This window comes from Triturus cristatus, chromosome 3_2, assembly GCF_964204655.1.
Source record: "Triturus cristatus chromosome 3_2, aTriCri1.1, whole genome shotgun sequence".
Taxonomy (NCBI): Eukaryota; Metazoa; Chordata; class Amphibia; order Caudata; family Salamandridae; genus Triturus; species Triturus cristatus.
Window position 1 is genome coordinate 457,359,857 of NC_140584.1, and position 16,916 is coordinate 457,376,772.

Here is a 16,916-nt window from a genome sequence, read left to right on the forward strand (position 1 = left end):
AAACTGGTAGCCCTCAGATTACATATCCATCTTGACTCCTTCTGCCGTAATAATAGTTCCCTATTACCACCCCTTATTGGTATCGGGACATGGTCAATAGCATGGAACCAAAAAGAAAGGTCACTTGGATGTTCCTTCACATAATGATTAGTTATTGGATATCTAGTGTCTTTGGTTTTAATGGCACGTCGATGTTCCTGTATTCTTGCTTTGAGACTGCGGTTCAATATCATAATCATCCCAGGGATCTCCTGATTGTGTATCATCTGGGATATCCTGATCTTCCTCTACTTTGATTATGGGGATATGTTACCTGGCCTCAGACAAATATGGTGAGTGAGGTGGTGAAGTAGGTAGTGGAGAAGATGTTTGTGGTATAGGTGAAAGGGGAATGGGAATTTGCAATGGACTAGTAGCAGCATCCTTTCTTTTCTTCTTTACAGGTTGAACAGTGATGTCCAATGCCTCTTCAAAACTCAACTGCTTTTTAGAAGTCTATTGTTTTGGTGGTTGGATCATTATTTTCTTAGTTCCAGGCTGAATTTGCAGTCTTTTTTCTTTTGGATTGAGCTTTTAATGAAATTGCTCAAGAACTGGCTATGGAGGAGATTTCGGACCGAAAACAAAGCATTTCGGTGGTGGAGATTTGTTTTCGATGAAGGAATAATTGCTTCCAGAATACAGTCTTTATTTCCGTGCTGAGACTGAAGATCGAGGTGTTGTGGCCTCGGATGTCAATGAGGTGGAGGCCCCTGCTGTAGGCACCCGAGCCGGAGGTGCACATCTTGACTTTTCTGCAGTGGTGGCCCGTGAGCAGGTTTTTCTGTGGAAACCAATGGTTAAGGTTTAGGATCACGGGTATAAGTACTCACTGTCCGTCGCTTCTGCGCTGGTTGAAGAATGGTTGAGTCCTCCTCGGACTCAGACTCGGAATCATGGATGGAAAGATATTCCTCCTGTGCAGCTGAAGCTTCTTCCTCCTCTTCTGGTTGACCGAAGATGTCCGGGACATCGTCTGCTTGTTTGCATTGCATTTCCTGTCTCCTTGTCCCGATGAGTCTTTTCGGACCAAAAGGATTTGTAGGCCTCACAGGTGTCTGCTCGGGCAAGAGGTATAATTTACAAATGGGATGTTGGTCGGTATGAGTGTATTTGGAATGAAACTTTAGACAGAAACTAAACGGAGTGTGTTTCATTAGCACGTCATTCCCTGAGAGCGTTGTAAATTGAGAAGTTTTGCCCATCCGGGGACGGCCTGTGGGCTGAGGAAGCAAACCGAAGACCGCCTACGGAAAGGGTGTATAGGACGCAATAGTGTATCGACCGATCTAGGCAATACCGTCAAAAGATATAAAAGGACCAAAAGGGAGCCCGAAGGAATCTTGAACCAGAGCGCGAGATACTACATACTCATTGGCAGTGTCGATGACCATTGGCAGTATTACCAAGAGGAGGAGTCACACAGCCTTGTGACCCGAAGAACACTTCTTGGAACAAAAACAACTTGTAATCATCCGAGCCCAACACTTGATGATGGACTTATGCAAAACATGTGTATCTACAGCACACATGCCTCAAACAGGTCATTATAAGAGTGTTCTCTTTTTACTTCACCCCTCACTTCAGACCACTGTTTCCCGTTCAAACCTACCTTGCTCTTCATCCCTGAAAACAGGCAACGTATGTGTATGGAACGATACCCGAACAGCATATTAGAACAATAAATACGGTCACCTCCAACTAGCCCATCTAGTTTTGGGAAAATACTCCTTGTGTTTACAAGAGCAAGGTCTACTTTACCTTCCAATCAAAATAAAATAAGGCATAATTTTCCACATACACTTTGAAAACCTAAATCTTTAACCTGCCCCTAATCTCATTCAGCCTGAACCGCCATATTGCTGCATATGCGATCAACGTAATGCTGTGTTCCCCTCCAGTATTATTTCATCACATGCACACCTTTTACTGCATTTTGAAGTTTATGGATAGGACAAAATCCTACTGGTGCATAATCGAATGTCTGTCATTAACACCAGAATACTAAATAGTGCCAGCAATAAAAGAATATGAATAGGTAACAAAATATTCCTCAGTACTTGTATTTACTCAGTCAAACTGTACTCAATTTTTGCTCTCCCCATTTGTGAGTTCAAACATGCAACATAAAAGAAAAATTAATAAAAATATTAGAAACAGAACGTTCTTCTAATATTTCTATAACCAGAGATGAAGCAGAATGGTCACTTTTTTCTCCGCAGTACCATGGTTGTTACCAATACATGCTCCTCTCAAGGAGGAATGGTAGCATTAATGTTGTGCTGGGCACGCCGCCAAAGGCTCCTCCCCTTTCCCACCCAGTGTCTTGGGGGCCTGATCGAAGGATGAAGACCAAGGCGTATGCAACCGGTGGAACCTTTGATGGGCCAAGGGGCTCAGAAGAGTTTAATATGCCCAGTTCATTTGCAAGGCTTGAGTCTCCCATTAATGCTAAGCGCTTCATAGAATAGTAAAGTGCAAGATACCATAGTAAGTATTTCGTTCTAATTATTTTACACCCTTAAAAGCTCTTGCACATCTGTTGGGGATGTTAAAGTGAACTCCGTTTCAAGGCAAGCTACACTTTGAAGGTGAATGATCTTCAGCAATGCTAAAAATAGAGTTTTTAGATATACACACAACACAAGTCAATAAATCGCGCAATTCATTTAAGGAAACTAATCTAGAATTTGTACACTGGTTGGCAATCTTGGGGCAGTAGGGACTTGGGAAGCTTCCAACCTGCTTTAAGTGCATCGGTTCAAACAAATCTATTTGGCAGACTATCATTGTTTAAATAGCCAATGCACAATCAAAGCATGTGGATTGCTGTTACCTGGTTTACTTGAAAACACTTATCCTTAAAAAGGAGTTTTAATCTTTTTTGCAAAACGGTGAGTGGGAAAATTACATGGCGGTGACAATGTGCTGAAACTCCTTTTTTTTGGTTTGATCTGTTTATTAGATTTTAGTATATGTGATCCATTCAGCAGATATATTCATCGTCAATAGAACCAGTAGGAAATCTCCGAAACAAATTATTCAAAACATTATAGCGATAATTTGAACCTATAAAAATATCGATCTATATCCATGACGTAAATAACCCTACCATTGGTCTAACAAGTAAATAAAGTCAACACAAATATGTTACACTTTCCTTAGCGATACAATCGTACTGTACCTGTACATATTAATTCCATATATAGATCACAAATGGTTCCCCTTGACCATGTCACTTCAACCGAGTGTTTGATCAAACGACCATAAATATAAAGTTTGAACTGTAAACAACCAATTAAGAAGCAGAAAGGGAAAGCAGGTAAGCCTGTGTTGGAGGGTGGGGTGGTGGGGGCGGTCAATGTTTGTTACAATAGTACCAATTAAACATTTGCACATATGCATACTTTATCATCAAAATATTATTACATGCTGGCCCAGGGTGTGTGATACATGCTACACGTTCCAGATCACATTTAGAACACATTACAACACATATATTTACTAGCATTATTCGGTACTAGGAATGTCAGGGTGATGTGCTGTAACTCCTTATATTGAAAAAGCCTGCTTGGGCATCACTCTAGGAACAACGCTTGACAGCTACAGCTGATGTGACAGTAGAAAAACATGAAAACTAATATATTTGTGTGCCAGCTTACCAATAGGAATCATGCTCCAGACAACTTCTTTAGGCTCCATTAAACTGGCATGTTTGATGCTGCACGTAACCGTCTTGCCTTGGTCATTCGGACTTGGAAGAAATGTGAATTTGCCAACGCAGTAAAAAAGGTCCCGATCAGTTTTGATATCAATATTTTCTTGTTCCCTTCTCACTTCATCCTTCAACCAATGTATTTCAATATCTCTGGGGAAAAAAGAGTGTATCTTGCATTCTAATGTAATATGCCCCTCTGGGCTTTTCAAATACTGTATGGGATTCAGTACAGGTCTAGCTAAAAGGAAAAAACATAAAATAGAACAGTATTAGTTTTGTTATAGAGCGCAAAATTACTTTAGTTACATAGCACCAGTCACGATCAACCTTGTAAATTATCCACAGATTTGCAGCAAATTGAAAATCGCACCAATCCCTCTCACCAAATATATAGGTCGGGAGAAATATCTGTGACTACTAGGTCATATGTTTTGAGAGTTCTGCAAATGAGCATATGTGTCTCCCTATCACACGGAAATGGGGATCAAAGCATTGATGTCTGACCAGTCTTAACGTCCCACATAATAGTATACCACCAGTAAGGTGCAAGAGGCTTAGGACACAATCCCCCTAGGTCCTGACTAGAGAGACAAAAAGACATTTTTGTACACTCTATAATAATGTATGCACAGTAGCCCTGCACTCTTTATAGTATGTCACATAACCATATAAATAAATTTTTGTTTTACAAACTATATCCATAGTATAAGTAGTTTTCAATGGATGGTCATTTTCCCAAATGAGAGAAGTCGATCAAATCTTTAAAAGTTATTCTTTATTCATGTTCATTAGAAGAGTTCATAACAGCCGCCAATGCGTTTCGTCCTCAATCGGACTTCTTCAGGGCTGAAAATTTATACAGACAGACACTATTTACAACATTAAATACAAACATTTAAAAATGTATAGCAACCACATTTATAATTAAAACAATACAAAAGAACATTCTATATCAATCAATTACATTTGGGAAAATCTTTTTTTGTATTATATTGACAGACCATAGTGACAGATCATTCAGAAACTTAACTCAATTATACACAAAAATTGTGACCTTGCCAGAAAAGCAAAAGTAGGAAGAATAACCAGATTTTATACTGTTTCAAAGTCATATATTTTCACTAAATAAAAAAGGAAAAAGGGAAAAAAAGGGAAAATGGAGACAAGGGAAGAAAAAAGACCTCATAGTCATGGTGAACAAGATTAAACCACAAAGGATTTTCATCCTAACAATAGCAATATCACATTTCATGCAATAGACAGCGTCGGTGTGAATGCCAGGGGAGGCGATAGAACTTTACAATTAAGACAGATGGAAGCTCGTTGGATCTGTAGATTGAGATCAGTTACCTAAGGGTTGAACATCAATAATGAATTTCATTACTTTTTATAACAATGTTCTAACCGTCTTTGTCCTGTTTATAACCTTGGTCTTATGACTATATGGACATTGCTAACTTTGATCTGGTTTTATTTAGGAGAATTGTGTTTGGCAAAATTCCCTTTTACGTGTTCCAAATACATTTATCTGCCAGATTTTTCTTTGTATCTCAGTTTTGAGAATGTTATTACATTTATCTGCCAGATTTTCTCTGTATGTTAGTTCTGAGAATGTCATTACATTCAACTTTGAAATGCAGAATTTGTGAAACATTACTTGACTGGAGCTGTCACTGATGCGTCGAGATAATATTATGGATATATGATGGGACGACAATACTGTACCCATCTCGACAAACATAAGTTGTTACATGATGGGTAGGTAATAGTGGGTGCTCACTAGATGGACTCTAGGTGATACATTTACATGCGTATGATATGCTCTTTCTATATGAAAAATATCCTTCAAATTGCACGTGTCGTTGAATGCGTACACACTGGCAGATGTTGGAACATGTTTGAATTGTACCGCTCATACAAATATTTCTTTCAGAGGTGAACTAGTTCCCTCTGTAGAGTATTTCTGTCTATGGTGCGAAAGAAAAGTCCTTTCACTGGCGCACTCTATACGATTTTATATGTGTCATTTTATATGTACAACATAATTTTGATTAGAATTTAAAATTTCTTTCTCCCTTACATTTGGAAAGGTCGTACCCGTGAATATTGGTGTGGGGACTCCATAGCGACGATATAGAATTGGTCCTTTTAAACTGAGCCTTTCTTATAAATACGTGTTCAATCGGGCGACGCTGGTAGCTATTGAGATCAGGTCGCGTTGATTAAATAGAAACTAAATTTTGCAGGCACGATGAACATTTAGAAGTACTCGTGTGTGTCACTATTGTTTTTAAATATATACAAAAATTAGTTTTTGTGATATGTTTGTTGTTGGGCAGACTTGGACAAATATATAACTTGCTCATTCAAAGATGGCGCTCCCAAAGTAGGTCTTACCTACGTCACTCTTTTGCGACGCCCATGTTTGGAGCACAATTATCTGGCTAAATTGAACAATTAATCAATTTAGTAAACATATAAAAGCGCGCAGTCTCTTGTAGCGTTTTGTGAAACCTTGCCGAACCTGATGACCGCATGAAGACGGGCGCAACCTTCGCCGTAAGTTAAATTCGAACGCATTAGATTATCGCCAATATAAGAGCTCGATATACTCTATTCTAACGATTTGACCAGGATTAGAGGTCTATTACTGTGGATATATTTCTACTTTTATCATTAAGAGCCAACTTTTTCGTGCTTTAATATTGGCTTTACTATGATTGTCGATCATGTTTATATTTTCTAATTGGGCCATCTGAATGCCAGATATATTATAGTATCTTATAACAGTGGCGATAACTGATGTATGTGAAAATATTATCCTGTGGATAGAATATAGTGGAATAGTGTGTATGGGTCTCTATATTATGAACGTCCTTTGAGCCAGTCATACATACTTTAAGATGGCCGCCGTGATTAGCACGTTCACATACGTGATGTGAGCTATAAGTATGGTTTATACACCTGGGAGTTTTGTGAAGATCGGACTATAGCGTGAATGGCTAATGACATTGGATAAAAACTAATTTAACATGAATAAATTCATAACAAAGCAGCATTATGACGACATATTTATATATTATTTTATTTACTTTTTAGGATAACACTTTTTTCTTGTTCGTGGAATATATTGAACTGACAAACTATAATGTCGAATATATAAATTTCAAGTAAGTGTGGCGACTTTAGACCTTTTGAATTTAATTTTAAATACAACCGCACATTACAGAGCTTTATGATTAGCATTTATAAAGTTGGTAATAAGGACCCTTGGTGAAATCACTTAGGAAGACCTTGTTGGTGTTCTTCAAGACTGATCATAAAAAGCAATCAAATAAGCATGTGACAACTAATGATACAAATTGTAATGTGACATACCTGTATATGTCTGTATTGCTTCCCCATAGATCGATCGCATTCTAATCTTTGACAACAACTGAAATTAATTAATACTCTTTGCATTTGCAAGGTATGTGTTGACTTGTTTGTTTAAATAGATGTCGATAAGATACCATATTATTATACCTGGCAGAAAATCCTTTGTGGTTTAATCTTGTTCACCATGACTATGAGGTATTTTTTCTTCCCTTGTCTCCATTTTCCCTTTTTTCCTTTTTTATTTAGTGAAAATATATGACTTTGAAACAGTATAAAATATGTGTCTCCCTGTCATGATATCTCCCAGCCTAGAAATACTTATATTGTCCCAGGCCCAAAAGCCCTGTAAAGCACTGACCTCTTGAAGTCTAGTGCCATAGCAAAGTGGGGATTCTGTTGTTAGTTTACCGGGTCAGCCTACACAACACAATCTTCTGCCAGGGGTTTAGTGCCTCTTGGTGCATGAAGTAATTAGGGTTTTATCTTACTCTCATAGAGATAATGAAGGGGGCTTATGCTTCCCATTGCCCATCCTTGTAACGCATATGCCAACTCTTTTTAATGTGCTTTGAGCTATTAACGATTATCAGGCGGACTGTAGTGTAGTATGACTGGATGTTTGCGGACCCAATTCTGCCATTATATTTAGATTTTTGGCCATAGCTATCAAGAGGAAGCATCCTCCCCACAGGAAGTTCCAAATAATGGAATTCATAATGGTGAAGTTTTCCTTATTGATGAGATATGCGTAATTTTGTAATCGATAAAGCGTATGCAGCAATGAGGCCATTTTAAGTGTTGCAGCTCAACCGTGCATGGACAAAGGTAGCATGACCAGAAGGTCAAGTTGCTTTATGGATTATCCAACTGATAAAGAAGATTGTGCTCCCATGCTTTCGTCTTGTTTCTTAACATGTACACCAACAGATATCTAAAGACTTCTTCATGCCCACAGCTCACTTGGAGTCTCCAGGGTCTGTTTCTATAGGGTAGACCACTGACTTGGAGGGGTTTGCCACTAATCCAGAGAATGCACAAAACCCACAAAGAATCTCGAGAGCTTGATGGAGCGTGATAGCGCTCTAAAATTGTAGGGGTGCATTATAATCATGGATAGTCCGTATCCGCATATTTTCCTGTGTTGTATTAACATGTGGTTCTTAGGAACGTGTTGTAATAATGATTTGATGGTAAATCGATAGAAAATTATTTGGTGCCATGCAAGAGAAATGAAAGGGCATTTATATTTGGAAACTGTAACCTTTAGTATAATGCAACTGCCTAATGAAAAGTCTATGTGTAATGTAATGCATTTTGATTTAAACGTGCACTATGTTAAGGTCTGCACATGGAATAACTAACTGGGCTTAAAATGTAATAATTGTAGATACTTGCAGATGTGTAATTTGATGTGTAAAAGCCTAAATGAAATATTCACGTTGTGTACATGGAAGGCCTATTTGTTTATTCTTATGTTGGCCGATTTGTGTAGGCCTGCAAATGTAATTTCCCTGGTAAGCTCACATTTGGAGGTAGTCAGAGAATGTCATGTAAATGCAAGGTTGTTCTGTTCTCATGTTTCAGTTGCAGGTGGAAGAAGCAGCCTTTGTTAGTTAGAACTAACGCTTCTTTGTTTTAGGAGTTCGGCATGGAGGAGAAAAGAAACAAAGTAGAAGGGATGTCGATAATTGGAAGTTGGTGTTCTTTGTCACCAAGGAGGCTTGTGAATCAAGGTCACACAGTTGAACACTGGACGGAGTGTGGAAGACGGTGGAAAACTACCTAGGAGAGGTGTTCGTTGAGATGAGGTGATCTGTGGGCGTGTTTTCCATCTTTGCGTTTTGTATTAGGGATAGTGCCCCGAAGGAGGAGAGTCAGAGAGAGTGCGAGAGAGAAAAGGAGACAGGATGAGTTAGGGGAAGGGGTTAGAAGATCGATCTGGAAAAGAGCATCTTATAACGAGCTCTGTAGCATTAGCTACTTGATCCATACAACGTGAATGTACTTCTTAGGAAGTCCTCATGAGCTGACACCTTTTACTGATCTTGTCTGAGGAATGCTAAGTATGGAGGTCACTTTAGAGATAGAGTAGGGATAGTCTAATGCTTTTCACTTTTCAGCCACAGATGAAGTCTCACTTAAATATTGAAGAAGTCCTTGCTTGTGTCTTATTCTTGGAACTTTTCATCCTTAATATGGATTAAGCTTACTCGTAGATATGGTTTTGTATTAGTTCCTATGTACTTTTACAACCTTGTCTTGAGGTGCTTGTACATTCAGTTGTTTTTGGTTTCGTAATAAACCCACTAACTTGGACTGTTGGATTTTACTAAAATAAGTTATTTCTCCCCTTTACACTTCTCAGCAGGTAATAAAGACCCATCGACCCAGGGTTCCTAGTAAATTTTAGGTAGTGGAACCCAGCTTTATCAGTTGGTAGCAAGGACGGTTACCTCTGCAGTAAGGGGAGAAGCTAGGGAAGAGTTAGTTACAAGCCCAAGAGATGGTTGCCCAGAGAGGAGCAGAGAACGACGGCGCTTGTCCGAGACCGACGGAGAGTGACGGTGCAGTGGAAACATCAATTTGTGGAGGAGTGAGTATGAATAGGGATGTTTGTTAGATTGCGGTGATGATTTTATTGTGTGATGTCTTGCAGAGCTGGAATGAGAGTTGAGTGATTGTGGTTTCGGACTGTGAGCACGCGGGGTTCACGTTATTTCTTGATGTCCGGCTCGACGAGTAGCCTAAGATCCCGGGATAGATAGATTGTGGTATAGAAGACACCCAGAGCCGTAATTGTCTGACCATTGATTTGTGGGAGACGTGAGACGTCATCGACAAACCCACCTGAGATAGGAAATGCGAGAGTGAGTGTTTGAGTGTCCAACGTAGGTCGTGGGTTACTGTGTGCAGGATCAAGTGATTGGATCCTGTTGATTACTTATATGACTGTCCGGCCGTTTGTGGGCAGATGGCCGAAGACAGTTGTCCAGTCGTTTCGCGAACAGACAATTGTCAGATTGAGGTAGACAATTACGAGTGACTGTCCGGTCGTTTGGTGGACAGACAGTCGATTAAGTGACTGTTCGGTTGTATGGTGGACAAACTGTTACCTGGTTGTGAGTGAATTGTGCGAGAATGAGATACGAATTGTGAAGGAGGGGAACTGCTGAGAGAGGAGGAAAGGCGACGTCAGAGTTTGCCATGCTGTGATAGGTTGGTTGGTGTAAAGACGCGCTGGTATTGGTGGATTGACATCAGGAAGTAGAACAAAAACATTGTGGGTAAAAGAGTTAATTTCATCATGAAATGTTTTAAGGTGTTGACAGAATAATGAAAAGGTATCCCCCAGTTGCTTTGAGGTCCAAGAGGAGGGGGAAGAAAAAAACAAAATAGACACAACCTCTTATCTGACCTATCGTTATTTTCACAGTGGTCATCACTCACAAGGATGACATTTCCCCATAAACAAATAGTTCATCATATAGTTATTTCTTTTAGATTTTTTATTATTTTTTTAATCACAATTTATTTATTTATTATGAATATCAAAATTAGCTTTTCTCAATTGTTTATGTTTATATGGTCATGGAGACATTATTAGAAAACAAGAAACAATTTGTATTGAATTAAGACAATGATGTGAAGAGAACCCCTAAGCGAGGCCATCAAATCTACATTTACAGCTCTCATTCCCATCAAACATACTCTCAAACATACCACACAAAAAATGAACAATAAAATACACATACAGGTCAAGATCCTGCTAGCTACATGTATCTAAAAGCTACTCAGTTTTTTCTCATTGTTTCTTCTTTATTGTTTCTTCATATAGTTCTTTAAGTAGGATTCCCAGATGTGTAGTATATGGTCAGATGGTTTACGTACGTTTCGGTGACAGACAAATTAGAATCACCTGCTCCAGGACCAATAAAACATTCCCTTAAGTCTGTATTGTGAGTTAGGGGTTCACTGCAAGATTAAATATAATTTGTATGAGATACAGGGGAATGTCATTAACTATAGTTGCTTTATAATCATCTTCCATATTTTATAATGATGTAATTCTCCAAATTAGCCCACCAGAGAATGTAAAAAACATTTTTAAGGTGTAATCTATTGACTCTTGTTCAGGATTTAGCCGTGCTTAGAAAGTAAAGATGGTGTGAGTTTTTAGATCCAAGAGTTTGAGAGACTCCATTGTGCACAGCAAGAGGATTGAGGAAGTCAAGAGAGATTTCGTGACACATTTAAAACAGATTCTGTGACACATGCTTAAAGATTAAAATAGATCACCGTGTATAATAGAAAAAGAAAACAAAGTATAATTACATATGGATCCTACATGAGATGTTAAGCGTAGAGTTGTATCCTGTTCACAAACGACTGACTTTCAAATTGAGGTCATCGAAAAGATGTATTTGTCAGAGTTAAGTATTTCTCTGTCAGAAAAATTGGGATAAAAGAATTTTGTAATTAGCTAAAATTAGTCCGCCATCATAGTAGTTATGTTCTTATAGGCGGTATTGTGGCTATATAAGAATGTTATCATGTCGTACCCCTATTGTATAGTTCTTTCCACTTATAGGATTCTTGGTAGATCACATTAAGAAGTAGTCCATCTATTCAGATTTTGGTTTAAGGCAGTTCAGCGTCTATATACGCTTTTAAAGATATTGTCTGTAACAGAAGAGTCACGATCTGTGTTAGGAGTCCTAGGTTGGATCTACTACCCCTCTGATAGTGATATTGAGATGCACTGTGTATTTCTTACCTAAATGTTAGTGTAAATAGCGTTTCACTGAATTTTTCATCGCGCACCCATTCTTCGTGCTTAACAACCAATCTATTTATTTGTTATTTTCAGTTCAATCCTGGATTTTCCATCTGCAATATTTAAACGATACCAGATTAGTTGTGTACAAGACTGGAGCTACTATTATTTGTCTACCTATAATGAGGCAGCAAGGGTTGTATGTGTAAATACACATAAGCAATTCTTATGCTATAGCACATATTGTATAAGGGCAATATAATTGCATTTGGAAGGGACAAGCGATTTATACAATCCTTTTCGAGAATCTGTACGACAAAGGGTTGATTGTGTGAATACACAAAATCAGTTCTTATGCTGTTGCGCGTGTAATATATGGGCAATATAAGTGGATTTGGAGGGGGCATGCGATTTATGCAATCCGTTTTGAGAATCTGTAGGACAAAGATTTTTTTGATGCTATATATTCTATGTACCAACGCTTTCCCAGTTAAAAGAGATATTACCCCGTCACATAGGCTTACAAAGAAAGAAGATTAGGGTGCATTTTAGGATTATGGATTTCTTCTACACAATTACTATATAGGCATGCTGTTGGCTAAAACTATTTCCCACTCTTGCCTGTCAGTAGGAGAAATAAAGAAGAGAAGGTCTCCCCCTCCCCAAAAAGAACCCTCCTTACCCGTGTCGCTGAGGTTCCGAGCGTCTGTCTGAGTGTACTCACGCCGAAAAGGTTTTTGTAGATTCGTCATTCTTGGTTTATATGACGTGAATTGTGCGCGTCTCCTGGGCCGTTCTCAAGATATTTTAGTTTGGCGGGCTAAGTGTCCGTAATGAAAGTGTTTTCTAAAAGAGCCACATTGGAACGGTAGATCTAGTGAGTAATTTGCGTTATATGTAGTATGACATAAAACAATATTGTAAGTAATTGAAATTATTGCTATTACATATATTATCTCACTATTTTCTTTTAGCAAGGTTTTACCTATTGCGAGTTAGATTTTCGGGGTTCTATTTTTACTGGGACCAACATCCCAGAGCGGTAACTTTTCACAGCGGTAAGCTAAGATTTTTACATGCATCTTTTATTTTATATGACATAAGTACAATTTTGTTCACGACCTAAGATATTTCAATTTCGGATTATCTGAAGTGTAACTCGTCAAGCTTTGATTGTCTGCCAGAGACATTCTAGCTAGATAATACATATGGCGGATTGGACAGTCTAAGGTCCTGTTTTTTCTTTTCTATTTTCAGGCGCCATCTTTGAACGGTGAGTGTTCAGCGTATGTACCTTGTCGTGAAACTATTCAGATGGGATAAGAAGTGTGAAAAGGCAGAACCGTTTTTAATTTATTAAAAATCTATGTGAGAAAAATTGTTTAGGAATATGATTAAGAACAATTAGACAGAGAGTAAAAATACAAGTATATTTGTCTACTTACAGATCCCCTCTCAAGGTGGTGATAGTAGATGGTCATACACCACTTTAAAAATGGGGCAGTATTTATAACTTAGAATTACAGGGATTCCATGTTGCAAAATTTTGCTTAGTTGAAAAGAGCTTTGCATTTTTACTGACATATGAGGCTTGGCCTATATTAACAGATCTAATTATGTTGTCACTAACCATACTATTTCTTCATTTAGACCTTTATGGACTGTGTCCAGTGAGACAATTCAGAAGGTTTCGCGTTGCTTTCGTATCTTGGTTTGACCCTTACCTGGTATGTTTTTACCCGTTCTAGGATTAGCCATTTCAGATCTGTTTCTGCATGTTGACAATCTCGATAGTGTTTAACTAGAGGTGCCTGTATCTTCCCTGTTCTTATTGCTGATTTATGTTCAGAAAGCCTGGTGCGTAGTTCTCTGGAAGTTTCACCAATGTAGCCTAGGCCACACGGGCATAGGATCAGATAGACAATATTTGAACTTCTACAGTTTGCCATCTGTTTTAGTTTACCTGATTTGCCTCCTTATGTCCACATTTGGGTAATTATGGCGGAATCACATGCATGACAACTCCCACAACGGTAATTTCCCATTGGTGGAGGTAGTCCATCCATAGTAGTTTGCCTACTATTGTCTTGGGATTTAGATCTACTATGTACCAGTTTGTCTCTTAGGTTAGGATTTCTCTGATATGCTACCAATGGTTTCTGTGTTGGGATTTCTTCTTCATTGGTGTTTAGTATCTTCCAGTTTTTATCTGCTTGATCTTGCAATTAATACTGGAATGGTCCACACACTACATGTTTTAAGGTGTTGCAAATTCTTTGTAGGGGAGATAGAAGAGTGGTAACTCGAGTGGGAGAAGAAGCACCACCCGAGGATACCCCAGCTCATTACATGGCTACGAACGTAGGGCTCCATACTATAATTTGGCTTCAAACTTGGCACAAGATTACCGAAAAGGAGGGCGATTTGGCTTTTCCTCATAATGGTTCATTTAGATTTGATGTGCTGTACCGATTGAAGGCAGTAATGAATGCGTTGCGACCTCTACCCAGACCAACACAGTTTCAGGAGCTAGATGCATGGATGAGAGCAGCGCATGCAAGGAAGAGAGATCAAAGTCAAGAAAGGGTGAAAAAGTCGATCAGGGCATTTCAAGATGCACGATGGGACGCATTGACTAAAAGATGGAGGGTAGATACCATTGAGAGAGATAGACTGTTTCCTTTATTAGTAAGAGTGGAAGATGCTCAGAAGAGAAGAGAAGAAGACGATGAAGGTGATACAGATGACAGTCTACTGGAAAGGTTACTAGCAGAGTGTTCACCTCCATATAATACAAGCTCTGAGGAGGGGAGGAGAGCAATTACAGAGGAACCTGTAGAACCACAGACAAGCTCCAGTGTAGGAATAAGGGGAAGGATTTCAACAGGAACAGAGGGAATGGGAGCACAACTACTGAAAAGTGAAGAAGCAAGTGGAGTCAACACAATTACCTGGCTACCGGAAGCTCTTACAGTGCCGGTCACCATTGGTCCTATAGTATCAGTGTACAATCCAGATCAGGCAGGAAATGCAAGTCTAATATGATCAACAATGGGAGAGAGCACTGGTTCTGGGGGGAATGGCACAGAGAGTGGAACAGGTCACCCTTCGAGACCCATAGAATCGAGTACACCTTTGCCAACCACTGCAGGTTCTTCTAGAGGTCATGGGGAGTCGAAAGCAACGATATCAAGGTCTTTGCCTGATTGACAGTCCGATTTGAGGATGTGGGAACCCCCAGTGAGAGGTCCTAGTAGAAGGATGACTCGAGGAAACAGTGATCAGGGAGCTTCGGGGAGTCGATTGGTCTCACGGAACACTATGGAAGGGAATCAGTGTGGAGATCAGTGTAGTGAGAGTGGAGAGTTGAGTAGTGCATCAAGTCAAGGAACGATTAAAGCTGCTATGAGGGCTAAAGTGTTAGATGTAGAGGAAATAATCAGTGGAAATTTGCCTTTAGAAAGGATGGAACGCTATGAGCCAGATGAACTGCTGTTTGTGGCGAAAGATGTAACTCGTAAGGCAAGGAGAGCACATGAAAAATTGTCCGAATTGGCACAGAGGTATAATATGGATTTGTCCAAAACGAAGATGTTACAGTGAAACCACAGGCTAAATTAAAGTGACCAAGAATTAGAAGAGAAGACGCATATTCGAGAACTGATTGTAGGGATACGGGCATGGAGCATGCTTGATAAATGGGAAGCAAGATGGTCTAAGAAGAAGAATGTCAAGAAGAGTATAGGAGAAATACCACCTCCAGGAGGGGGGACAGTAGGAGTAGAGGCTTATCCTTTGTGGGAAGTACCAAATGGAGGGTATGTGCCATGGAACAGAGGTGATTTAGCAGCGTTTACTAATAATTTTCCTCAGCTGAGGGAAGAACCTGTTGAGTAGTACAAGCAGGTTGATCAATTTGTCAAAATTTTAAAGGTACTGTGGATCGATTTGAATACATTGTTTGACATTGTAGTACCGAGTGATTTGTTGTCTGCATGTAAGATTGCTGTTGACTGGCCGTCGTCGGTACCAGAGCGGGATCCTGTTACCTATGGTCCTTCACCTGTGGTCATGAAAAAGTTTGAGCAGGTAATCACATGGTTACAATCCAAAATTTCACCACAAGACATTGATTGGGTTAAGATAGACAGAACTGTTCAGGAGCCAAAGTAAACTGTACATGCCTAATACGAGAGGCTCTTGCAAGCTTTCAAGCAGTACAGCGGGCTAGACACTCTTGACCCAAAGGATATGGGACAGTTTGTCTCTAAATTTGTTCTAGGATTGAGACCAGAAGTTAGCTTTATGATCCAACAACATTTAATCTGCTGGCAGGATAAATACGTGAACGAGATTCCACAGTATGCCAGGTATTGTAGGGATGAAGTGGACTCTAAACGTAGGAAGCTCAAGGATAAGTTAATGCTAGTCCAAATGCAAAATGCGGACAAAACCGATCAGACACAGTCAGGCGGAGGAACATTAGGAAGAAGACAGGGAAATAATCAAAGAGGGACCCAGAATGTGGCAGGTCAAGGAAGAGGGAAACCCATTGATCCTAAGACAGGAATGGATGTTGCCACATTAAAGAAATCTACTGCATGTCATAACTGTCACAAGATCTGGCATCGGAAGCATGAGTGTAGGACCAATCCAGCTAATCAGACTCAAGGGGAGGAAGTGGTACAGGTACCTGAGGTTGCCAATACGGTGACGGGACCCAGATCTATGCAAGGGAGAACACTAGCTCTGGAAGTGCAAGTTCCCCAGGCACAGAGGATTTCACAGGGAGGTCGAACATACCAGCAGATCCCTCTTATCGAGGCCTTTGATGAGCTCGATCCAGACCCGTTGCAATGGCGTTACCTGAGGAGGGAGGAAGACTATACCCTTGGAGCAGTCTTGTAGGTAGACCAGGGAGGACCGTATGTAGAGGCGGATGTTGACGGTCATCCCACCACCTTTGTGGTTGCTACTGGTGCTACCCGATTTACTGTGAGATCTGCA

General features: G+C 39.6%; 1 protein-coding gene across 2 annotated transcripts in view; it reads right to left on the reverse strand.

Moving 5' to 3' along the window:
- Window positions 1–16,916, reverse strand: part of LOC146857534 (uncharacterized) — a 364,382-nt gene that overhangs the window by 151,845 nt on the left and 195,621 nt on the right. For both annotated transcript variants that reach the window (XM_085648076.1, XM_085648077.1), the window contains exon 7: window positions 3,702–3,995. In XM_085648076.1, the coding sequence (XP_085504202.1) occupies window positions 3,702–3,995 (294 nt within the window). The remainder of the gene's footprint in view (window positions 1–3,701; window positions 3,996–16,916) is intronic.